The following is a 27,560-nucleotide window of genomic DNA, read 5'->3' as shown; positions in this document are numbered from 1 at the left end:
ATGTTTGTGTTGCTGGGCTTTGAGCACAGACCGGAAACTTGTGTTATTTTTCTTACTTGGTCTTCTCTTCCTTATGTTTAAGCAGTCCTTTAAGATTTGAGCATTTGATTTTGACGACTTTTCACTGAAATGTACTGAAAAGGTTGCATACTTTGATGTGTTGTATTTTGAATAGAATGTTAAATCAAGGCTTGTCTTTATCTTCAACTGATTCAGATAGATTGCACAAATCCAGGAAACAAAAGATATCTTGATGACATGGCAAATGCTCATAAAAGTGTGTACAATTGAACAGTAATTACTTAAAAGTCTTGCATACTTTTCCACTGAATTTTTTTTTAAAAGTTATTTGAATTTTATTTGAGCAGAGCTGTTTTTTCTCTCATTTTTTAGAAAAGACATCAAGTTGGAAGATATCCCTCCTCAATTAAATAACATGCAGTTTTCTGGGTAATCAGTTTAAGAACCTTATATTAATTGTTTTGTAAAACAACTTCTTGTTTCTTGTGAAAAGGGCTCAATAAAAGCTACGAGTCGGTGCAACAAACAGGCACTGTGCTGTCCTATTCTGTTTAAATTAAATAATGTCAGGTTGGTTGTTATGTTCACTCTATTATTATGTAAAGACAAGCTCTATTGATTGAAATAAATGAAATTCATCATAACTGTTGTCCTTTGTTCAGATACTATGAAATAAAGCAGCCAAGTGTTTGCTTTGACTTCAGAGAGATTTAGAGAAATATAGATGATGAGGTGATGTAAGGTTATATAGCAGTGCCATTGTACTGGCCTCTTATTATTTTATTGGATAAGCAGTATTAGCCAATATTTATCAACATAAGGCATTTTGATAACCCAACAAAAATGACAGCAAATTTGACATCTATTATGGCAGCACGCACAAAATGCTGGAGGAACTCAGCAGGCCAGGCAGCATCTATGGAAAAGATTATAGTTGATAATTTGGGCCAAGGCACTTCACCAGTCCTGATGAAGGGTCTCAGCTCGAAATGTTGACTGTACTCTTTTCCATAGAAGCTGCCTGGCCTGCTGAATTCCTCCAGCATTTTGCAGTGTTACTTGGATTTCCAGCATCTGCAGATTTTCTCTTGTTTGTGATCTATTACGGTAGACCCACATTGTAAGAAATGGCTATTGTGGACTGTTGAATATCCAAACTTTTATCTGATTGGAGATATTTTCTTAATAGTAAGAGATGATTATCCATGTAGTTTATTATGGACCAGGTTGAGGATTTTTTTTATCCTTCAAGAAAAGGAATTCTATCTTAATTTGGTGTATATAGGAATTATTTCAGAAGTATTTATACATCTCATTGGCAAGAAACAAATTGTGCCTTACTAACATAATCTGAATAGTACAATACTTTTCTAGAGTGTTAATACAAGAATATAATAAGTAGAGTTTTTAGATAAGTGATGACTTTTTTTTAGTATCAACACATATATATGCTGCAGTGTTATTTTTTAATCAGATAGTTTAAAATAGGTGGGCCAAATTGTTAAAGTTGAAGTAAATATCTTTTTCATTTTACTACACTAAGTGATTCTTGAGTAGAAGTTTACAAAAATAATGCAAGATTCAAATGATACAAAGTATATTTATTTTCAAAGTATGTATGCAGTATACAACCCTGGGATTCACCTTCCAGACAGATAGCCATGAAACAAGGAAGAAGCATGGAACCCGTTCAAAGAAAAAACATAAAACACTGCCCTCCCTTCACGCACAAAAAAAATCACGCAAATGGCAACAAAAATAAATCAGCCAAAAACACAGAATATAAAATACAAAGTCAAAAGACATATTTCAGTTTTGCTCAGTGTTAGCTGCAGGCCATCCCAATTCAAAATTGCAACAAAAAAAGGAGTGACCAGAAAACTAGGAACACATCATAACACGCTGGAGGAACTCAACAGGTTGGGCAGCATCCGTGGAAACGTCGACTCATTGTTTCCACAGATGCTGCCCAACCTGCTGAGTTCCTCCAGCGTGTTGTGAGCGTTGCTTTGATCCCAGCATCTGCAGATTATTTTGTGTTTAGGAACACATCATAACCTTAATTAGAGTCCAATCCACAAATGGCATCAAATAAACTTTGCTCTGGTACCATCCTCCGACAGTGTCGCGGGGGGGGAGGGCGAAGAGAGAGAGAGAGAGACAGACAGACAGACACACAAGATACCTTCCTCCAGCAGCAGTGAGCTGGAGGCTGGTAGATGGCACTGAACAGCTGCCTCGATGATTTCAATCTTCCTCAGTGCTTTATCGATAAGATTGTTGAGAAATGGCGTTGATCATGGGTTCGCACCCCATCTCAGGCTTCTTGACATCCGTACATACCTTCGCTCCCAGCCTCATGGACCCCTCTCGGAGACAGCAAAGCACCAGATCACTTGATCTGCCAGTATGTAGATCTCAGGCTCCAACAGTAGCCTAACACCATTTGAAATAAAAAGAAGAATAAAAGACGTGAAAGGAGAAGCTTTGTAAACCATCTTGAAGATTCACCCTTGGTAGCATTTGCTGGTGGCACATTAAGGAAAATGTTAGCTAAGTATGTTTTTCCTTGTCTCAAAGGGCCAAATGCTTTTCTTACTGTGCTATTATGATCTTATAGTTCTACAAAACTAAGTGGCATTATATGTGTCAACTCCTTTTGTAAGGGGATCAGACGTATTTGGGAGAAGCTAGAAAATAAAAAGAAAAGGCATAAGTGATGATTCCTGTGAATCCACGTGAACTGTTAGACCATAACTGGACAAGTGCAGAATATGCAAGAGTTGAAGAAGGGGTGAGGCTAGAGAGAGATTAAAATATGGAAGTAAGACAATTGGGTCTGGAAGACTGCTATGAGGAATTCCTGCAGCAATAACTTGTGGCTGAGATAGTTGATCACCAAAAACCACACCTCCATGATTCCACCCACCAAAGTGTTTATCCCTTGATGGCTGTTGATTCAATTTTACCATCTTGTTCTGATGTTACTCCTGCCTCACATCTGGAATTCCACATTATAGTCCATTCCTGAATCATGGTTGCATTGATGGCTGGAGCCGAATAGTCCTCGTGAAACCTAAACTAATCATTGGTGACCAAATGCTACTAGCAGCAGTCAACTACACTTAGACAGTGATTATAGTGTAGGCAAGCTACTGTTGGTCAGATTGGATTCTTTTTGTGAATTAGACATAATGGGATAATTTGGGCTTATTTATTTTCAAAGCACTGTTATGAGAAGAGTAACAGAAAGCAGGAACCTACAGGCCAGTTACCTTGACATCGATCTTAGGGAAAAAGTTAGAAGCTATTATTAAAGGTATTGTAAGAAGGCACTAGAAAATTAAAGATATCATGCAAAGTGCACATGTTTTTCTGAAAGGGAAATCATTCTGAACAGTTTAGGAATTTTTTGAATGGAGTAATGAGTGTGGATAAAGAGGAAATGATGGATGTAGATTTCCAGAAGACATTTGATAAGATACCACTTCAGAGATTATTACAGAAAACAAAAGCACATGGTGAGGAGAATAACATGTTGTCATGTTTAGAAGATTGGTTGTCTGAGAGAAATTGAGAATCTTTGCTTGGTAAGATGTACCGAGTGATGAGCTAAAGGGTTTGTTGTATACTCAACCGTAATTTACATAAATGACTTGAAGGAAGGCACTGATGGTAACGTGGATAAATTTTCAGATGAGACAGCTATGGTTAGGACAGTAAGTTGCGAAACGCACATAAAGGCTACAAAGAGTATATGTGAACTTGAGAGAGTGGACAAAAATCCAGCAAATGAAACATAACAGGAAACCATAAAGTCATCTATTTTGGCAGGAATAGTAATAAAAAACATTCTGTTGAAATGATGAAAAATTGCAGAGCTTTGAGATGCAAAGGTAGGTGCATGATTTGTTTGTGAAAGCCTAGTATGCAAGTTTTGCAAGTAAATGGAAAACTAACGAAGTTTTTGTTTATTGTTGGAGGAGTTGAATACAAAGATGAAAAGCTTTATGAATTGACTTTATTTCTTACATCCTTCTTGTACATAAGAGTAAAAGTCTTTATGTTACGTCTCCATCTAAATGTGCAATGTGCAATCATGGTAATTTGTAATAATTTATAATAAATAGAACAGTCAGTATAATATAGAGTACACTCAAATCAGCGTGAGTTCATCAGTCTGATGGCCTGGTGGAAGAAATTGTCCCGGACTTGTTGGTCCTGGCTTTTCTGCCGTGGTACCGCTTCCCGGATGGTAGCAGCTGGAATAGTTATGGTTGGAATGGTTTGAGTCACCTGTCCTTGTAAATGTCCTGAATCATGGGAAGTCCACAACTACAGATGCGCTGGGCTGTCCGCACCACTCTCTATAGTAGTGGTCAGCAACCTTTTTAAGCCCAAGATCCCCTACCTCGACCTTAGTGAAAGGCAAGATCTACCTACTAAATCGTTTAGAGAAAAAACAGCTTAGATTGTACTTCCAATTTGAGGCCTTTTATTTGGGCTAATTTGAATTACACAAAATCCTTTTGTCAAACTTTCAAATTAATTCAAACAAGAAAACACTAACTAGCATATCAAACAGGCCATAGCTGTCTTTCTTCAAGAATATTACAATACTTCACACCTTTAATTCTAAGTTTCATTATTTAATTTTATTTCAATACGAAAAATAAATGAATAAAACTTGACTGTTGCACCCAGTGTGATGACTGGGGCTGAATACTTTCTGCTCGTTCCCTGAAATTTGGCTCATAGCTACAGACAGCCAGTCTGAGACAGTCTGTGAGATGTTTGTCAGTAAGACACCCGAAGTAGGCACTGACTTTTAGTGCTATAAAACCAACGCGCACACTGCGCATTGCTGGGGCCCCTTCAGTAGTAATTGCCACCAGTTTATGAATGGGGATGTCATTTTCACGGACATATTTTTTAAACTAATTGTAAATATCCTCACCTCGCGTTCTCTCCTTTAATTGTAAAAGAGTGAGGAAGTCCTCCTTTGTTGTAAAATCCTGGAAAGCCATTCTGACAAATACAACAAGCTGAGCTGTTTGCATTACATCCTGGGATTCATCAAACTGTAGTGAAAAATATTCACAGAGTGACAAGTCCTTTAACACTTGTCGATCCACATCCTCTGACAATGACTCTACCCTCCTTGTCATTGTTGCAGGGCCAAGCGGTATATTATGCATTGTGGTTGTGATGTCGTTTTTGTTTTTAAAGTCATTAAAAACAGTGTCTGCGGTAATGGCCATTGCTTTCTTGAATAAATCGCTATCTGTAAAAGGCTTCTTGTGTTTAGCCAAAAGGTGACTTACGCGAAATGCTGCTTCAATAGCAGCCTTATTTTGAGCAGCATGTTTTGTGAAAAACGATTGCTGGGCCTTCAACCCCGATTTCAGCTCCTCAAATTTCCTGGCATGAATTGCAGTCTTTGAAGGGTAGGTGTCTTTAAATATCTGGTGGTTGTTGTTGTGCCACTCCAGATTCCCTCTTTTAGTCAGTGCTTGTGTTTGGTGACATAACATACATACACACTTGTCTTTCACCAAGGTAAATAGAAATTCCTCTTCCCATTCTGGATGGAATTTGTACGTTTTTGCCTTCTTTCGTGGAGCCTCCTCCATGCTATCAGGATAGCACGAGCGAGTGCCGTATATTGATGTTTGCAACAGTCTGTACTCTTATCTAATCTAATTGGTCACTTTGATGCAGCAGACGCTACGCTGAAAACGCGGTGCATGGCGGGGGAGCTACACACATGCACACTGGGCAGAAAGAACGGAACTAAAACCCCGCAACCCGGAAACAATCTCTCTTTACAAACAGCATTCAGTAGTGAAAGTATTGCTATATTACCATTATCCTAATTAGTATTACTTATTTTTATAATGCTCACATTACAACAGTATTTGTGTATTTATTTTTGATTTTTTTTTGGGATCTACTGGTAAAGTCTCAAAGATCGACTGGTCAATCGCGATTGACGGGTTGGCGAGCTCTACTCTATAGAGTCCTGCGATTAAGGGAGGTACAGTTCCTATACCAGGCAGTAATGCAGCCAGTCAGGATGCTCTCAATTGTGCCCCTGTAGAAAGTTCTTAGAATTTGGGGACACATACCAAACTTCCTCAACCATCAAGGTGAAAGAAGTGCTGTTGTGCCTTTTTCATCACACAGCTGGTATGTACAGACCACGTGAGGTCTTCGGTGATGTGGATGCCAAGGAACTTGAAGCTATTTACCCTGTCAACCCCAGAACCATTGATGTCAATAGGGGTTAGCCCGTCTCCATTCCTCCTGTAATCCACAACTAGCTCCTTTGATTTTGCGACATTGAGGGAGAGGTTGTTTTCTTGACACCACTGTGTCAGAGAGATGACTTCTTCCCTGTAGGCCACCTCATTATTGTTTGAGATAAGGCCAATCAATAAGGCACTGGTGAGACCATATCTGGAGTACAAGTATAGTATTGGTTTCTTTATTTAAGGGAGGATGTTAATACAATGGAGGCAGTTTAGCAAACGCTTATTGGACTAATACGTGGAATTGGCAGGCTGTGCTTGAACTTGCTGGAGTTTAAAAGTAACTTGAATCAGCACAAGATCATGAGAGGTCGTGACAGGGTGGATGTGGGGAGGGTGCTTTCTTTTGTGGGAGAACACAGAAAGAAATCAAAGTGTTGCCTATTATTAAGAAGGAAGATGTATTTTTTTTCTCTCTGAGTGCCATAAGTCATTTGAACTCCGCGGATGTTGGTGGAAGTTGACTATTTTGATGTTCTTAAACCAGGGCTAGGTAGATACTTAATAAACATGGGTTGAAAGATTACTGTGGGTAGATAGGAATATGGAGTTGAAGCTGCAGTCAAATCATACATTGTTTTATCGAATGATGAAGTAAGTCCACTCCTGCTCCAACTACCAAATTTCACTTTCCTTTTATTTAATGCCATTAACTTCACCATTGTATTGCACATAGTCTATTGTATATCACTGAAAAGAATGATTTTTCAAACCATTTATATTTACTCTTTACAGTTTGATACTAATGCAGCTACCCTAGTTCATGACAAACTTTAACTGAGCCCAAGGAATTTTATTTTGAATATAAGTAAACCAAAGAAAAAGTTAACATGAGTGATTTTTTTTTCTGTGGAATACTTGCTCAGTTTTTAACAGAATGTGGAAATCTAATATTGAATTAGAATCAGAATCAGGTGTATTATCACTGGCATATCATGAAATTTGTTGTTTTGTAGCAGCAGCACAATACATAAAATATGTATGTAAATTTTCATCACACGCATGCGCGCGCGTGTGCGCACGTGCGCACACACACACACAGTGTTCTGAAATGTTATTTTTTGTCTTCAGGCTTCTATACCTCCTTGATGGTAGTGATGAGAAGAGGGCATGTGCTGGTTGGTGGGGGTCCTTAATGATAGATTCTGCCTTTTTGAGGTATCACCTTTTGAAGATTTCCTTGATGATGGGGAAGCTAGTGCCCATGATGGAGCTGGCTGACTCTCCAACTCTTTGCAGACTTTTCCGAATTTGTGCACTGGCCCCTCCATACCAGATAGTGGTGCAACCAGCTAGAGTCTTATCTATTATATAACCAATATAATTTAATATAATTCATTTTTTCCAGCATGCCAGCCTCAGACACTTTTTCCTCTCCTTTACCCTTTTAGCCTTCTGCTCTCCTCTCCTTTCAGCATTCCAAAAGGGTTTTTTCCCTTCTGTGATGCTCTGACTCTATTACCAATGTACGCCACTTTTTCATGCAACCGCAAGAGATAGGGCACAAGCCCCTTTTAGCTCCCCACTTCCCAATATATAAACAATCATTCCAGTGAATTTTATTTTTGTTGTACTGTTATTGTTTCCAATTTAGCACATTGCATTTGCTGCTCATGATATAGTCTACCCTACCTGGGAAGGAGAACATTGACTGCTTTGCAGAGTGGCTCTGTTCACTTTACTAGGGTGACCTTTAACTTCCAATTACAAGTTTCTTTAAAAACTCTGGACTGTTCCAGCAAAGCTGGATATAAGCTCAGGTACCAGCACCTCATGCAACATGACTCATTAAACAAATTACAGGACATCAATTGTTTCAGATTCAGCCCTTCCAGATTGTTTTTCACATTTCCAGTATTTTTGTTTACCTCACTTTCGGTATTTTAAATTTCATTTGTCATTTCCTATTTACAGTTCCTCTTTCAGTTAACAATAACACCACTTCCATCATTTAATCTGTTCTGGCCTGCACCCCCTATTCATAGAACTCCTTTATTCTTGTTATTCTTTCTGTCACAAAACTAAGGCTAATAAAGAAGCAAGTTGAGTCAAGATATTTTTAGCTTTCACTGGAGTGAAACACCATAACAACAATTTTTAGAACCTTCTAACATCAATCCAGAAATATAATTAGGGTCTTACAATCATTCTTGCACAATTTAAATAAATTCTGCTTCAGTTGCATTTGGAATGATGTCATTCCCTATGCAAGGCTTCTTTTAGAACATTGCATAGAGCGCTTACATGGCTTGGTACAAGCTGCGTTTCTTTGAAGAGGTGCTGGATTGGATCCTATGTGTGGGCCCTTACTTTGATTCAGTTAGTCTCATTTTCCATCCCAACCTTAACCCAAAGGTAGGCCCTACTCTCTGATCCCACTAACATCCCAAGCCCTCTCTGTGTCATGGCTTTCTCACTCCACACTCAAGACACGTTGACCCCCCAAGAACAAAGCAACACTTCACCCACATTCCCCTCCTTTTGCCATTGACCTGACCTATCATACTTATTGACTCACTCCTCACCGCTTTCCCTGTCCCTGGCCTTAATCCGCACCAAGAAGGGGAACGGGGCTTACTTTTTGTTGTTTGTTGTGTTCCATGTTGTTCCGCCAAGTACTGTGGACATGCTACATTGCCGTTGGAATACTTGCTGGCTGCCTCCAGCACACCCTTGGGTGTGTTGGTTCTTAAGGCAAACAATGCATTTCACTGTATGCTTTGATGTACATGTGATAAATAAATTTGAGTCTTGAATGTCTGGCTGAACAGGTAATTCCTGTACAAAGAAAAATCACCACCTTTCCTCCTGTGTGCCTCTAGAATGTTAGCATTGGTTGAGTGTGAGGAATAGGGCTTGAACCCACCATCATCTTATGAATAAACAAGCCAAGACTAATGCTCTTTAGACAGTAATTTTGTAAGGAATTGTGGCAAATCAGAAGTAGCAACAGAATAACACAATTTTTGGATCCTGTTGATATAGGGCGGCACGGTAGCGTAGTGGTTAGCATAGTGTTTTATGGTACAGGCAACCCGGATTCAATTCTTGCCATCACCTAAAAGGAATTTGTATGTTCTCCCTGTGACTGCGTGGGTTTTCTCTGGGTGCTCTGGTTTCCTCCCATCACCCAAAGATGTACTAGTTGGTTGGTTAATTAGTTATTGTAGTTTGTCCCATGTTAGGCTGGAAGGGCCTACTTCATGCAGTATCTCAATCACTAAATTAACAGCTGGGAATCAGATTGACCTGCTGGTCACCCAAAAGCTTAAAGGAAGAGGGTGGGAATAAATGAAGCCAGGGTTTTCAGACATGGAGGGCACATTACAGAGTTGACCAAATGACTGAAATTGGAGCTTCAAAAGACACCATGGTCTCATTGAAACCTTTTGAATTTTGGAAGGCCTAGACACAGTAGATTTGGAAAGGATGTAGATTTGGAAGGGGGAGTCTAGGACAAGAGGGTACAGCCTCAGGATAGAGGGGTGTCCATTTAAAACAAATGCGGGGAAATTTCTTTAGCCAGCGGGTGGTGTATTTGTGGAATTTATTACCATAGGCAGCTGTGGAGGTCAAGTCATTGGTGTATTCAAGGCAGAGCTTGATCGGTTCTTGTGTGGACACGGCATCAAAGGTTACAGGGAGTGGGGCTGAGGGGGGGATAAAGGATCAGCCAATGATTGAATGGTGGCGCAGACTCGATGGGCCAAATGGTCTTCATGATGAAATGTAAGAAATATATAATCCAAGATATCGCCATTGGGTAAAATGTTTTTGAAAAATTTTAACAATCTTCACACACTGTTAGTGATAACACAACATCTTGCCATGATTGAATACCATTGTACTGTGACTGTTTATGGTCTGTACTTCATAAGATGTTATTGGTCAGATGCTTGGACTATCCAAAAAAGCAGTATAGAAAATTTGTATACTGTGGCAACTTACTTTAGTTGTTCTAATGGATTTTTGAAAAACTCTTAGAATAATTCTTGAAATATATTTCTAATTTTACTCCTTACAAATTGAACTGAAAATATGCTTCCTTGGATGATGCCTTCCACAGAAACACAATTGTTCATATTTTGTTTATTTTAATGATTACAGAAATTGTGAAATATCTACCTTGCTCAATAAGTCATTATGGCCGCAAAAAATGGTGCTGTAGTTTGTTGGCACGGTAGAATTTACAGTTAAAAAAATGCTCTGCAACATGTATACTGACAGCTGCAGTTGTAATCGCCATGAAGTGCTGAATTTTAATTCCTGCTGCTAATTATTGGCTAGGTTTGGTATCAGCTGGTAACAAAGGACCCACTGTATATGTTCAGCATGAATCCTTCCCTGTGTGTGATGGGATGTAGGTATTATTGCATTTAAAGAAGAAACAAGTGTTTTTATGATTGATCGTATTTACATCTTCCATTTTCTACTAACAGTAAAGTCTAAATGTTACCTGAAGTGGAATATGGTAAAGAAATACGTTAGTAAGACTTGTATTTTTTTTATTTTAAAGAGCTCCAGGAAAATATCTTTGGTGGTTTTAATTGTCACAAATAGCTGACATGGACACAAATAATCCAGGACATGCCCTTTTCTTATTGCTACCATCAAGGAGGTGGTACAGGAGCCGTGAAGACACACACTCAACTTATCAGGAACTGCTTCTTACCCTCAGCCATCAGATTTCTGAATGGACAATGAACACACGAACACTACCTCAGTATTTTTTCCCTTTCTATTTGCACTACTTATTAAATATTGTTATATGTACTTAGTGTTTTGTGTTTACAGAGTTTCAAGAACTTGCTGAACTCCCATTTACAGCAGTGAGCATTATTTAGTATTTTGAGTTTGTTCGTGTATAGGCATCTGTACGTAATAAGATACTGATGACTAATAAAAGAGTTATATAGATATCTTGTGCATTAAGTAGATTCTCTTTCTTTCTTTACAGATACAATAGATGAGTACTTTGAATATGATGCAGAGGAGTTCTTGCTTTCTCTGACGTTGTTGATCACAGAGGGTCGTACACCAGAATGCTCGGCAAAAGGTCGTATAGAAGGGTTTCATTGCCCTCCAGCACAGCTTGGACAGTCCTTAAGTACAAAACACGAATGCACTGAAAAAGTGCCGCAGGTACCTCTGGAAATAAAATTTTTACTGGGTTCTATTTTCTTTTTAACTGAAGAAAATCATATATAATGATGCAGAATTATAAGATTTGTGGCTTTAGTTCTGGAAAAAGTTGTCTTTCAAATATTCTTTTGATAATTTCCTTTCTTTTTGCACATGTATTCTGACAGTGTTACCAGGCCAGAAAGACCAGATCTCAGGTTTTGGTTCTGTGGAGGAATAATACTTCCATCATGGTTGAAGTGATGTTGCTTCCTGACTGTTGCTATAGTGATGCTGACGGTCCATCCACAGAGGGGAGTGATATAAACGACCCTGCTATCAAACAGGATGCTTTGCTGCTGGAAAGGTGGTCTTTACAGCCAGTTCCCAAACAGTAAGTCTTTGTTCTTCAGCATAATGCAATACTAAAAAAGTCAATAAAATTAACAGATATCTAATATATTTTTCCTCCTTTTGTCTTGTAAAATTAATGAGTATGCCTACAGTTGAAACAAAGAGCATAAATACAGACACCATTGTCTGAATCTAAGAATCAGTTTACAGGCCATGTATTTGTTAGAATTTGTTTAGATGCAGCACACTATAGCTGTCGACTTTAATCATTTTGTTTCACAATAAGTAAAAGACTCAGAATCTGTTATAAGTAGAAATACAATCTTGGTACAATCTTCAATGTGATAAATTGTTTCATAATCCATATATAAAATAAACTGCAAGTTATTAAAACATTGTGATTAAATTTGTTATTATATGCACCTTTAAGAAAGCATTTCCCTGGTAGTTGTCTTTTGTAGTCTACTTTTCTAAATGCTGTTTCAGAAAATATGCAGCGGTTTCCTGAGTAGATAAATTAATTGCTGTACATCCCAATGTACAGATGCTTACATAACTGGAATAGTTCAAACCACAGTTTCAGGTGCATTTGCACTAAGCTGCTTTATCCTCCTGTTTAGACTGCCAGGGTTTATACATTAGTTTATAGACTGGGGAAAATAATTTTCTCAGTAAAATGTCAGTTAATTTGAGTAATGGATCAGGATCAGCACTGTAGTTAAAAACAACAACAGAAAAAAGATGAAATCATGTTAAATAATAAACTTAAATGAGTTTCAGTCACCTCAAGAAAAGATCCGTGTATAAATCTGCTGTCTTTAATCTCAAAGAATGCTTCAAGGAGTATTAGCAAGCAAATTTTACTGAGCTCCATGAGGATCTGTTAGTGCTGGTGCCCGAAGACTTTGTCAGAGATGTATGTTTTAACAGATGTGGCTCAAGTATAGAAGCAGAGGTGGGGGGGGGGGGGGTGGGTTTAGGGAGATTATTTGGTATATAGATACTTAGTAATTGAACATACAGCCAATAGTAGTGGAACAATTTTAATCTGAGAATGATCTGGGGAATGCCCTGGATGAGATCAACCAAAGTATTTCTTGGACAAAGTATTGTTTAATTGGAAGGCACTTATTAATTAACAAGCACAGGGATGTTAAGAGAAATGGGCAGAGACGGGTGAGTTTTGGAAGACCTTGAGAACACTAAGAGAAGAAATAGGTTTATGTTGGAGTAATCAAATACTCTATTCATGAAGGAGTAGTTCAAGGGTCTTAGCAGCAGATCAAATGGAAATTGGTGATCTTAATTGCATGGAAGCTCCTTTTGGGTTATATATGATATCAAGATTGTAAAAGAAAAACATTGCCAATATCATCATGTGTTATTTTGTGGCAGCAGTCCAGTGAAAGCCATAAAAAAGTACAATGAAAATAATGGTGCGAAAGAGGAATAGTGACATAATGTATATGAGGTCATGGACTGTTTAGAAATTTGATGACAGAGGGGTAGAAACTGTTTCTAAAGCATTGAGTTTAGGTTTTCAGACTCCAGTGCTGGCTCCTTGATGGTAACAATGAGAACAAGGCATGTCCTGAGTGGTGGGAGTCTTTAGTGATGGATGTGCCTTCTTGAGACATCCTCTTTTGAAAATGTCCTCAATAGTGAGAAGGTATTTGCTTGTGATGGAGCTGGCTGAGTCTACAATCCTTCACAATATGATCTGTAGAAATTTGCTCGTCTTTGAGAGGATACCAAATCTCCTCAAACTCCTAATGACATCGAGCTGCTTGCACGCCTTCTTTGTGATTGATGAATATTTTGGGCCCCGAATAGATTCTCTGAGATGTTGATGCCGAGGATCTTGAAGCCATTTACCCTTTCCACTGCTGACCCCTTAGGAGGATTGGTGTGTATTCTCCTGACTTCCCTTCCTGAAATCCACAAGCAGCTGCTTGCTAAAGTTGAGTGCAAGGTTGTTACTGTGACATAACTCAACCAGCCAGACTATCTTAAGCCTCCTCATTGCCATCTGAGATCCTGCCAACAACATCAACAAATTAATAGAAATGGAATTTGAACTCTGCCTAGCCGCACAGCCATGAGTGTAACACTGACTATGCTCTTTCAGTGAGGAAGTCGAGAATCCATTTGCAGAGGGAGGTGCAGAGAATTTGAGCTTTGTTGATAAGTAGTGATGGGGTGATGATAGTGCGCACAAAGCAGTTTTGAAATGCTGCAATCTTACCATCATTGTTGGATAAATGTTTTATTAGTAATACTCCTCTGATGCAGGAGAAATTAATTATTACTTCCTCAGTTCTTCATTCTTCACTAATGACTTTTCCATAAGGTCAGAGGTTAGGATGTTTTCTGATTGTTGTGTTCAGATCTTGTTGCAATTCTTCAGCAAATGAAGCAGACCATGCTAGCACTTGGTAAGATCTAAACAACAGTTTGCCCTGGGATGGAAAATTGAAAGTAATATTTGTGCCATGAAGCTGCTGAGGAGTGACTACTTCTAACAGGGAGGGAATGTTGAGGGAGAATTTAATCACTTACCCTTGATGTTTAGCGGCATTACTATTACCAAGTCCCCTGTCATTACCATCCTGGTGGCCGTCCATTGATGAGGAACCCAAATAGACCAGCCACATGAATCTTGTGGGTATAAGGACAGGTCAGAACCTCACTTTCCTTTGGTGAAAGAGCTTTAACACCAGCACAAGGCACAAGTCAGGAGTATAATGCAATACTCTCCCCTTGTGTGATTTGAGTGTAGCCTCAACAACTCAAGAACTTCAGTGCTGTCCAAGAGAAAGCAGACTCTCTTTCTCAAGTGTTGTCAGCAAACATGCACAATTTTTTGAAAGTGGTTTGTTGTGTATTATGGTTTCATTGTAGGGAGATTGTATCTTACCTTCGTTTGGGAACCACAAAGTACATGTTTGTGTTGGTCCTTTTGAAAGCTAAGTTATAATTTCTTTGTGTAGATACAGCACTGTATAAGAATCAATTTGCTTGCAACTGGAGTTACTGAAAAGGAAGGGACATGAGCTTCATTATTATTCATCCAATTGTAATGACAAAAATTCCTCGTTTTAGATCAATGGGTACGTTTGTTAAGAAATGGAGAAGGAGTTCCTTTTTAATAACTGTCAAGAGGATGGTTTATTATAAACAAACTAAGAACCTGGTCACTCACTGCAGTCCATTCTTTAGTATCTCCATAGCACACCTTATATTTTTAATTTTAAAAATGAAATTACTGATTTATTTTTGAAGAATTGCTTTATTAAGGTTATCATTTTTGTTTGAGAAAGGCAAGAACTGTCATTCCCTTCACTGTATCCAATGAGAATATTAGATTTTGATAGTGTTTCAATAGTGTGTATGTTTGACAGATGTCTCATTTTAACAATACTTTGAACTAATTATATTAATGTTTCCTATCTTTTAATTTTAAGAACTGGAGATCGTTTAATTGAAGAGAAAAGTCTTCTGCAGGCTGTTCGTTCATATGTCTTTTTTTCTCAGCTGAGTGCTTGGCTGAGTGCATCACAAGGTGCAGTTCCACGTAATATTCTGTACCGGTGAGTATTATATAGAGAGAGTTAGAGTTCATTGTGGGAATGTGCTAGGTTTTTCACTTCTGATATAAGAAAGATAGATTAGAGCTTTTTCTAAGTAGCAATGAAGCTATGAATTACAGGTGTGCATAAAGGACTTTTAAGTACAGGAATCACTAAAAAGCTTATAGCTAAATCAAAAGTAATAACTAAAAGGTTGATGGGTGTGGAATTTATCATGAGATCTGGAGTATAAGAGGGTTACAGATATGTTAGAGCTGTATAACCTCCATTTGGAGTCCTAGAGGTCCACTTTAAGAAATAATTATTTTCCTTTAAGGATGTGTAGGATGTATTTACCAGTGTTGAGTTATGACAATAGGTTGTATCGGTTAGGTTTAATTCCCTTGAATACCGAAGATTAAAGAATGATTTGTTATAAATGCTTAAGATGATTTAAATGTTTATTAGGGTAAACAAGAATGAAGCTACTCCTTTTGGTCAAGAATCTAGAACCTGGCTCCAATTTTAAGATTATGGCTTGGTGCCAGAAACTTGCTCCATCCATAGCTAGTGGGATTCAGGAATACAAATAGGCAAAAATAAACCTTAGTCACTATTCTAATTGTAGAAGTTTTCGATCAGCAAGACTTTTATGTCCTAGGGTCAAAGTAAGTAGATGGATTTTAAAGGACAGATAAATCACAATCTAATTGAACGGTGGATTTAAGGGGCTGAATATCTTTTTCATGTTCCTATGTTCTTTCTTGCCCCTTTTATACAGATGATGCTAAAATAAATTAGAGTTCCACTGGCACCGGCACCTTTCTAGAATGCTACTCAAATTTACCATTCACTACCACCCCTGACAACTTTGGCAAGTCCTGAAGCAGTTAAGTTCAACTGAGTACTTTTGATGTATAGTCACGCTTAAAGTAGGAGCAAAATGAAAAAGGCAAGATAAACTGTTTTAGCAAATTGACTGAGAGATAAATTTTGGCCAGGTCTCTTTGGTAGAGGTCCCTTGTTCTCTAAAAATCCACTTTGGAGAACTTACGGGACCATGGTTTAACATTTCATCTGAAAGGTGCCACCCCTGACAGTGCAGCACATGGGAACATCTCGTCTATAGTTTCATGCTGCAGTGTGGCTTGACTGTTCAGCCTTTAAGCTCTAGGCATGGGAACTAACCACTGATTTGAGGTTGACTCAACTGCAAGTACTCTTCTAAAAAGATGCAAGAAGCAGGATGTTAGGGACATCAGACTGACTTTTAGTACCGTCATTTTTGTTGTCCCAGCTAAAATGAAATAGCTCGATATGGATATGGCATGCATTAATGATCCTTTGTGTAACAAAATTCCAATGCTTTTGTTCATGACTTTTTTTAATATTTAGGATCAGTGCAACCGATGAAGATATGTTGCTAAATTTTACACAGCCACCAGTTGAACACGTGTTTCCAGTTCCTAATATTTCACACAGCCTGGCTTTGCAAGTGAGTGTGCTATCCCTCCCTAGGCAACCGAGTTACCCATTGCTGACATGCAGTATTCACACCAACTTCAGTTTCTATGGGAAAAATATCCCCAGTCAAGAAAAGGAAACTTATCAACGTACCATTGTAAAAGAGCAAGACTATTGCAACATGCCACAAGTACAACAAAAGTACAATAAGCAAACATGCACTGCTATTCAAAACCATGAATTGTTGCCAACAAGTTCAGTAAATGTAAGAAAATGCCCTTCTCCTGAGATCTCGGAAACAAGCAAAGTGGGAACATTAAGTGATACTGAAAAAATATGTGATATCAGAAGTTCACAGACTAAGTCTCAGTCTTGTAAATGGGCAAATACTGCTGAAATAACTAAGGTACATCCCTATGAAACCCATACAGTCAAAACCTTAAAGTCATTTTCTGTGACAGATTCCAATCAAACCAGCAGTCCATCTACTCGAATGTCCTTGGGTGAGATGAACCCTTTGATAGGAAGCTTGCTTCAGGAAAGAGAAGAAGTGATTGCAAGAATTGCTCAACGGCTGAGTTTTTGTGATCAAAATCCTCCATCTATTTCTGGAAGCCATTTTAATACAGTACAAGAGTCAAGTTCAACAAGTGCAAAACTACTGCAGAGCTCTTTTGAAGAAGAAAGCCCAAGAAGTACAGGGAAAGAAACACTTTGTAGTTCTATCACCCACACTGAAAGTAGTTTCTTAGAAAACAAAAAAAAGGCCAGAACCCCATCTCAAGATACTCTGATCACATTATGTAGAAAGACTAAATTTGGACACGATAAAACAGCTTCTCCAAAGCCACAAACACGAAGAAAGCTATTCCCAGCTGATTCTTTTACCGATACCATTGGTAAATCTGAAACAAAACACTCTGCTGAAAGAACTGTAAATAAGCATGGTAAATCCGAACTGTCACAAATCAATTATGTAGGTAAAGTGAACTGGAAGTGCCCAGCATCTGGCAACAGTGTAAATGAGAAAAAATCCAAAGTTGAGTCATTGTGTTCTGGTTCCTTCCATAAGAACATTGTGAACTCTACAGATAATTCTGATTTAAAACTACATACTCCTATACATCATGGTCCTTCAGAACTTGATGCCAGTGCATTTAATAGAGACAAATCAGACTGTTCCTTTAACTCGGGCACTTGTTCTGAAAATAGTGTCAACAATGCAAAAAATAATCCAGTTAGTATAGAATGTTCATGTGCCTGGCATTCAGACTCTGTAGAATGTAGCAAATTTGGGACTAAAAGTGAATGCAATAAATTGGATATTTCTGATGACCATTCTGGAACAATAAAAACAAATGAAACTGTCAGTTCAAAAAAGCGAGACCAAGAAAAGATAGACCTGCAAACCCAGAGCTGTGATGCATCGCAGTGCTTACGTAATTCAACGATGCCAAGAAGACTTAATGGAGACTGCAGAGAAAGACCTGGAGAATATCAAATGCAAAATGTAAGAAAACCTTACCTTTTACCATATTGGTAGTTTTCAAAAAAAATCTATGTTGGTCTCAAATAAAAGCTGTTTAATTAGACTTGCACTGAAGTAGCAGCTTGTTAACATCATACTTACAGCTTTATAGTCCTGATGCAGAGTTTCCAACTGCAACTCAGACAGTTCCTTTCTTTCCACAGATACTGCTTGACCTGCTAAGTTCCTCCAGCAGATCGTTTGTTGCTCTAGCTTTTATAAAAGCTTCATTGTAGTTGACATACAAGTCTGCATACAGCTTTAAGTACAGTTGGTAACATCCTGAGCTCAAATAAAGCTAATGGAAGTCTGTATTCTGTCTTTAGGAAGAGAGTTCAATCCTATTGTTTAGCTTCTATGATCAATCCAATATTAGATAATTCAGATTATTCGGTAAATGACTAAATTTGCCGATAATAAAAAGATAGGTGGAGGAGCTGGTAGTGTTGAGGAAACAGAGAGCCTGTCAAGAGACTAGATAGTTTAAGGAATGTGCAAAGAAGTGGCAAATGAAATACAATGTTGGAAAGTGTATGGTCATGCACTTTGGTGGAAGAAGTAAACGGGCAGACTATTATTTAGACGGGGAGAGAATTCAAAATGCAGAGATGCAAAGGGACTTGGGAGTCCTTGTGCAAGATACCCTAAAGGTTAACCTGCAGGTTGAGTTGGTTGTGCAGAAGGGGAATGCAATGTTGGCATTCATTTCTAGAGGTATAGAATATAAAAGCAGGACTGTGATGTTGAGGCTGTATAAGGCACTCATGAGACCATACTTAGAGTATTGTGTGCAGTTTTGGGCTTCTTATTTTAGAAAGGATATACTGACATTGGAGAGTGTTCAAAGAAGATTCACGAGAATGATTCCAAGAATGAAAGTGTTACTCTGAGGAACATCTGGCAGCTCTTGGGCTGTATTTCCTGGAGTTCATGAGAATGAGGGGGTAGCTCATAGAAACATTCTGAATGTTAAAAGGCCTGAACAGATTAGATATGGCAAAGTTATTTCCCATGGTAGGGGATTCTAGGACAAGAGGGCACGACTTCAGGATTGAAGGATGTCCTTTTAGAACTGAGATGCGGAGAAATTACTTTAGTCAGAGGATGGTAAATCTATGGAATCTGTTGCCACAAGCAGCTTGGAGGCCAAGTCATTGGGTGCATTTAAGGCAGAGATAGATAGGTTCTTGATTAGCCAGGGCATCGAAGGGCATGGGGTGAAAGCAGGGGAGTGGGGATAACTGGAAGAATTGGATCAGGCCATGATTGAATGGCGGAGCAGACTCGATGGGCCGAATGGCCTACTTCTGCTCCTGTATCTTATGGTCTTATTATTCAAGAATAGTGGATTCCATGAGAACTAAACTCATAGCCTTGGAAACCATGCTGGGATCATGATGCACAAGTACCTGTTGGCCATGGTGTGGATGAAGGAAGCATAACAACAGTGTGTCATCCATTCATTTTCATGGTTGTAGCATCCTGCCGCCTCATTGGTTGAGCATATAAATTGAAAAAGGGAAATGTGCATTGCCAATCTGACCTGGAATGCATTGAAGTATGACACTGTACGAGGGACAGTTTCCAATACTTTTTCATATTTGATAGACAAGGTGGTCAGTTAAAAAGAGCTTTTAATATTAGACCTGAAGGTTTTCCAGATGTTTACAAAATAAAAGCTTGTGTTCTTAAAGGGAGCTGTACAAGTCAAATTCTGAGATTATGGATTCAGTGTTGAATATGTCTTTAACTGCAGTATCATATCTTCTCATTTGCTTAATTCAACTCACCGTTATCATTCTGCTCCCAACAATGTCTACCAGTTAGGTCCACATTCATAATATTGCTCTGTACACATAATCAGGAGTGCTGCAAAATACACCTATCTCAGCTTGCCGGCCACATTGTCATGACGATCACATCAATCAAATTGATTGCATGGCACTGCCATACATCCTTCATTGTGCAGGACACAGTGGTTGAGAACTGTGAAGACAGCAGGAGGTAAATGGATGGATCAGCATGTACTGATCCTCCATGGGAGATTATTGGGATTCTCATTGCTATGGCCATTGAAATTGATAGTATCCATATGCTCTGTCCTCATTCTAGTATTCCATGTTTCTCCAACTTGGGTATATTCTGATTTTCAAGCTGTAACTAGTGTAAGCTTGGAAGTCTTAATTTCTTCCCTGTACCACAGTCTTAACCGTTGATTTTTCATTTCAAATACCCTGGTAGGTGGCTTAACAACAAGAGGGTAAAGACTTTTACACTAGCCCCAGTTTGGATACTAGCACTACTCACACCGTTCTCACTGTTACCATCAGGTAGGAGGTACAGAAGCCTGAAGGCACACACCCAGCGATTCAGGAGCAGTTTCTTCCCCTCTGTCATCCGATTCCTAAATGGACATTGAACCCTTAAACACTACCTGACTTTTTTTAAACATATAGTATTTCTGGTTTTTGCACGATTTTTAATCTATTCGATGTACATATATAGTATAAAGTATACTGAATAAGATTTACTATTTTATTTATTATTTTTTTTCTCTTCTGTATTATGTATTGTATTGAACTGCTGCTACTAAGTTAACAAATTTCACATCTCATGCCGGTGATAATAAACCTGATTGTGATTCAATGTTCTGAGGATAGCAGAGTGACAGAATCTTCAATTAATGAAACATAGGATGCAAGTGGTCTGAATGATAAAGTAATAATACAGCATGGAAAGAGACCCTTTGGCACAATTTGTCCATGCCGATAATGGTGCCCACCAGGCTTGTCCCTTTTGCCCGCATTTGGCTCATGTCCCTCTAAACCCCTCCTAATCAATGTACTTAAGTGTCTTTAAAATGTTGTTATTGTACCTCAAGCACTTCCTCTGACAGCTCATTCCATATATTACCAAGCTCTGCCTGAAGAAGTTGCTTCTTAGGTCCCTGCAGCAGAGTTCATGTGTAATCTTGCCATCTAGTTTGTTGGAGGGAAAAATTGCACACAAACTGTGCTGCAGGTGCTTCAAATGAAGACTTTGGTCTAGGCTGTGGAAGATTGCTGATGAATTTTTTTAATGTATTGGGTCATTTGGTTGCCATTAAAGCATAAGTACATGTGGTAGAGCAGACTGTTACAGAACAGAATAAAGGCTTTGTGATAACTTCAGCATACACTCCATTGGCATCAATGATTCACTACCAGTGGTTGTACACCAGTTGGATATTTAGGGAAGTGCTGTGGAGAGAGAAACTGATGACATTTAAGGTTGATGACATTTTGTCAGATGAAAGATCATTAATCTATATTAATATTTGTATTTCTCTCTCTACAGATGCTAAAGTACTTACGGCATTTTCTGTTTTACCAGTTGTACTTTGTTTTTACATATTGAAGGAGTTTAATGAATTTTGATTCTATGTGATCAGCAGTGGAATGCAATGTTCAAAAGCAATGTAGATTGGGCCATAGAGAAACCTGCACCCTTAGCAAAGAACATCGCTCTAGCTGCCTGCCGGTCAGAACCAGAGAGAATTAAATGAAGTCACTTCCCATTGAATGATCTCCCTTACCCATGATACCAGGTAAATTGAGCGTTTCCCATCTTTGGCCTGAAAGGAGCCAGGGACAAATTACAATCATCTCCAGAACTGTCACTGTGATGGTGCTGTCCTGCTTTCAGCAGGCAGTAATGGATGTAGGAAGTGACAGCCTCAAGTGAGGACACCTAAAAGGCTTCAATATTGTTCCTCTGAAAGTCAGGCAGGAGGTTGCCCTACCTCTCTCCTACTTATGCAGCTCAGAAGTAACTGACAAAAATGTCAGTAAAAGGGTCCTTGGTGCTTGACGTGTAACTGTGGAGGTTTAAAATTTCGAATAAGTATAGAAAGCACAGAACATCTAGAACCGAACACCCTTACAAGCATGCATGTATGCCACAAACACCACTTAGGAGGTGCAGGGAGGGATAGTAGCTACTAAGAAATAGGTGCTACTGGTATAGTTATTCATTTTTCTATCATGTTAACTTCTTCCAACTATTAATTGAAACTGCCTGTTATTTATATATTTTAAATATCGTTACCTGCTGAAAGGTTTTATCTATTGCACCTTTCCTTAGGAAGGTTGCAGCGTCTTGGTGTATGTTGCTCAGACGTTCACTTAAGAGATACTAGATTGCAGTCCTCGCACACAAGCACATTTTTTGTTACTCATTTTTTTTCGGAGGAGAGTGCTTCTGGCAAGGCTATCATATTGTTATCCCTAATTACTGTAGAAAAGTTGGTTTTGAGCCACTTTCTTCCAAACAAAACTACTGGGCTTTAAGTAGAAGGTGAGTCCCTTATTGACAACAAGCATGCCCAATTACCACATTGAAGGATGTAATCTACAGAACAGAGGGTAGGTGGAGAAACTGGAAGAGTCTCAGCAACTTGCTGATAAGCATGATGTGCAGGTTGTTCAACAGTGTCATCCCACTTTTAGCAAACACACCCAAGGAACAACCACTGAGAGCAAGGAATGGAGGACAGTTAAACAAGGGCAAAGAGGGACTCAGCGCCTGCCGGATGGAACACTTAGTGAAGAACTCTTCACTGATGTGCTCTATCCCACAGCAATCCATCCTAGTGTCAGTAGGGAAATGAAAAATAATAATTTGGATGTAAAGAGAAACTAATTATAAATTCAAAATTGCATCTCTCTGATTTATTATTTCCTCTTTTTATGGAACTAATACGTCAAGCAGAAAAAATACATAAACTTGCAGAATCTTTTTCAACAGCGATTGTAATAGTATTGCCAAAAAAAGACAGAGACCCTATGAAACCAACATCATACAGGCCTATTTTTTTATTGAATACGGATTATAAAATAATAGCAAAAATTTTATCGAATAGATTATCTAAATATTTACCAAAATTAATACATATGGATCAAACAGGATTTATTAAAAATAGACAATTGGCAGATAATGTAACCTGGCTACTCAGTATAATTCATTTGGCACAAAAAAGGGATGAAAAGAGTATAGTAGTAGCTTTGGATGCAGAAAAAGCATTTGATAGATTAGAATGGGATTTTTTATTTAAAGTATTAGAAAAATATGGGTTAGGAACATCTTTTATAAATTGGATTAAAACTTTAAATTCTAACCCTAAAGCTAAAGTAGTGACAAATTCTCAAATTTCAACACCATTCCAGTTAAAAAGGTCAACTAGACAAGGTTGTCCATTATCACCTGCTTTATTTGTACTGGTGATAGAGCCATTAGCAGAACTAATCAGAATTGATCCAAATATTATGGGTTTTAGAGTTGATCAGGAGGAATATAAAATTAATCTTTTTGCCGATGATGTTTTGATCTATTTAACAAACCCACAACATTTGTTACATAAACTATCTTCTAGATTGGATGAGTATGGGAAGGTAACAGGTTACAAAATAAATTGGGATAAAAGTGAAATTTTACCTCTTACTAAAGGAGACTATAGTCAATGTCGATTAGTAACCCAATTTAGATGGCCGGTAAATGGTATAAAGTATTTAGTTATAAGACTTGATAATGATGTAAAGAATTCATATAAATTTAATTATTTACCACTGTTGAAAAAAATTCAAGAAGATTTTGACAAATGGATGATACTACCAATAACATTAGTAGGTAGAGTCAATGTTGTAAAAATGAATATATTTCCTAGATTACAGTATTTGTTTCAAACATTACCAATACAATTGCCACAGAAATTTTTCGAGAGTTAAATAAATGTGTGAGAAAATTTCTTTGGAAAGGTAAAATGTCAAGAATATTATTGGAAAAATTGACATGTAAATTTAGGTTAGGAGGGTTACAACTTCCAAACTTTAAAAACTATTATAAAGCAAATCAACTTAGATTTATTGCATCTTTCTTCGATGATCAAAAACCAGCATGGATTAAAATAGAACTAGATAAGATAGGAGAAAATAGACCTGAAGATTTTATATATAAATGGGAATCTAAATGGATACGGGAAAAGAAAGAATCTCCTATATTAACACATTTGATTGATTTATGGAATAAGATAAATGATGATAATGAAACACAGAAATCTCTATTAGCAAGGAGACCTTTGTTCCAAAACAGACTTATTCCTTTTACAATGGACAATCAACTTTTATATAATTGGTACCAAAAAGGGATTAAATTTATAGGAGATTGTTTTGAACGAGGTATATTGATGTCATTTGAACAATTAAAGGATAAATATAAAATATCTAATAATACTTTCTTTTGTTACTTTCAATTAAGGACTTACTTAAAAGGTAAGCTGGGTCAAACAATGTTTTTGCCAAAACCTAATGAAATTGAAATTTTAATTCAAAAAGGGAAAATTAAAAAATTTATTTCTTGTATGTATAATTTGATTCAAGAACAGACAATTAAACAAAGAACCCATAAGTCAAAGCAAAAATGGGAAACAGATTCAAATCTATCTGAGAAATGCTTTCAGTGTAATCAAGAAATTGGTACTTTTTTACATTCTACTTGGTCTTGTTTTAAATTCAACCCTTTTGGATAAATTTAAGAGTCTTATTGGAACAAATTACTGGAACTCAACTTCCACATAACCCTGTATTATTTCTATTAGGTGATATTGAAGGGATAAAACCAAAACTTAAATTGAATAAATATCAGAAAGAATTTATAAAAATTGCATTGGCAATAGCTAAGAAGACTATAGCAGTTACTTGGAAATCTGATTCGTATTTAAGTATGGATCATTGGAATAATGAAATGGCTAGTTCTATTCCACTCGAAAAAATTACTTATAATTTAAGAGATAAATATGTAACATTTTTGAATATTTGGCGCCCTTATTTACAAAAGATAGGATGGCATATTTAAGTGCTCCGATAAAGACCTTGGTCCCTTGGGGAAAGTAACGAATAAGTATACCAAATTTATTTTGAATCCCATGGAGCATGTGGAAACCTTCCAACACCCAGGCGGTTCTTTCCTTTTTTCTCTCTTTCTTTCTTTTTAGGTAGGACTATATATATGGGGGGGGAGGGTTAAGGGGAGGGGGGAGGGTAGATTTTATCTTTTCATGTATTTTTTTGAAAACTCAATAAAAATTATATTTTAAAAAAATTGCATCTCTCACTTCCTAGAAGAGGAGAACGTGTGTAAGAACTTCAGAGATAGGATAATTGTGACCATCTCCGAGGAAGGAGAGAAATCCAGCTGGGCTAACTACAAAGGATTGTCCTTGCTGTCTGCCACAGAAGGAGAATTGAACCCTCAGGGACCTCTTCAGTGTCCTCCACACTGCTCCCCAAATAGCAGTTTGAATTTTATCCTATCTATGTGGAAACATAAGGGACATAATTCTCACTTTGTCAACTTTTAAGAAAAATGTAGGGAGTAGAAGTAGCCCACATACATTGTCTTACTTCTTGCAGAACTTTTACCTTCTTTAGCTGAGAGGGTCTTTGACACATTCTTGTAAAATTTGGCAGCTTGCAGAAATCTACATAGTTTAAAATATGTGTGCACACATTCAGGGGTTGAATTACAATCACCACAGAGTCATTTAAGAAACATTTAAGAGCGTAGGCCTTACAAAACATCCAGGTTAAGGTCTCGTATCAATCTGCTGCTGCAGAATCGTGCCTCCTGACAATAAATGTCCAGGAGAAGTTTATAACTAATTTCTAGTTTGAAAGGCAGTTGGAAATGGAGAATAAATGCTGGCATTGCTAGTGATGTTTCATGAATGAATAGGGGAAAAACATAAAGAGTGATTTAACATTTCCCAACTGCAGATAGTGAGAGTGAGGATGTGATGGGCAGTTGAAAGGGAAGCTGATAGCATTGAACCCTAGCTGGGGTGCAGAGAGGAAGAGAAAGAGAGGCAACATTGGAGTAATCGAGAAGAGGGGTGGTTGATCAAAAGAGTCTAGTCAATGGGAGATTGTAGCTTATGTTGAAATAATTTTTTTTCCAATTGGTAAGTAGTAGGACTCAAAGAAGTGCAAACCTTTTGGATCCATCTGTCCGTTACTTTTATTAGTTTTGCTTTTCAAGTGGTCTGAAAAACTTGCCCAGTTGGGTGATCGTCTGACCAATCTATCATCAGCTTCACTATCTTGCCTCCTTTAAAACCAGAAGTGTGCACTCTTGGTTAAGTTTTAGGATTTTATATTGCATCCAGTCCAGTTTACCCCAGCTCACTCCCCCAAACAACTGCACTCTTGTCACATTTGAACCGTTTTTCTACTGATTTGTTGTGCTTGTTCAAGATCACCTCATCTGTCTTTTCCAACCAACAGAGGCAAGTCATCATTAGGGGTGTAGATTCAAAGAATGTTTGATGGCATACATTATCTACAATACTGTGTAAAAGTCTTAGGCACATGTTTAAAAAAATCTGTAAAGTGAAGATGCTTTCAAAAATAATGAAGTGAAAAGTTTAGCTATCAAAAAAATTACTATAAAGAGCAGTAAACAGGTTTAAAAAAGCTAAATCAAATCAATATTTGGTGTGAACACCCTTTACCTTTAAAACTGCATCAATTATCTTAGGTACACCATCTTGCAGTTTTATAAGAAAATCGGCTGGTAGGTTCTCCAAGCATCTTGGAGAACTTGCTATAGCTCTTCTGCAAACTTTGGCTGTCTCACTTGCTTCTGTCTCTGTAGGTAATCCTATAGAGTCTCGGAGATCTGGGCTCTGTGGAGCTCGAACTGTCTGAAACCATATAAAAAAATACTAGGGCACCTAAGTCTTTTGCACAGTATTGTAGGTGTAGTACCGCCCAACATAAAAGCAATAAAGAACACTTTGGAAATATCAAAAGTTTTAAAATTGAGATTAACCTATTAAACTATACTTTATGACAAAATTTGAGTTTGGGTTCATAATAAAGATTTTCCTTGCAGAAGAATTTTTCAAAATCTCCACTGAGACCTTCTGGAAGCTTTTGGAAGAAGCAAAATCGTCGTTCATTAGATGGAATCTCAACAAAAGTTTTTCATCCATGTACTGGATTACCTTTACATTCAAGTCCTGTAAGTTAAAGACTGATGACAATTTTTAAATATTTTAATGCAAAAATATAATTTACAGCTTTTGAACGTTTATCAAAGCTTTACAAAGTTGAAATACTGTTATTATTTTGACAGTTTTAAAATTGGGTATTTTACATC

The 27,560-nt window shown here is 37.7% G+C and overlaps 1 protein-coding gene across 2 annotated transcripts in view; it reads left to right on the top strand.

Moving 5' to 3' along the window:
- Window positions 1-27,560, top strand: part of atosa (atos homolog A) — an 84,355-nt gene that overhangs the window by 42,641 nt on the left and 14,154 nt on the right. For both annotated transcript variants that reach the window (XM_072278220.1, XM_072278221.1), the window contains exons 2-6: window positions 11,290-11,474; window positions 11,642-11,847; window positions 15,272-15,397; window positions 16,772-18,350; window positions 27,294-27,422. In XM_072278220.1, the coding sequence (XP_072134321.1) occupies window positions 11,290-11,474; window positions 11,642-11,847; window positions 15,272-15,397; window positions 16,772-18,350; window positions 27,294-27,422 (2,225 nt within the window). The remainder of the gene's footprint in view (window positions 1-11,289; window positions 11,475-11,641; window positions 11,848-15,271; window positions 15,398-16,771; window positions 18,351-27,293; window positions 27,423-27,560) is intronic.

The sequence above is a fragment of the Mobula birostris genome, chromosome 14, assembly GCF_030028105.1.
Source record: "Mobula birostris isolate sMobBir1 chromosome 14, sMobBir1.hap1, whole genome shotgun sequence".
Classification (NCBI taxonomy): domain Eukaryota; kingdom Metazoa; phylum Chordata; class Chondrichthyes; order Myliobatiformes; family Myliobatidae; genus Mobula; species Mobula birostris.
This window is presented reverse-complemented; position numbering and strand designations above follow the sequence as displayed.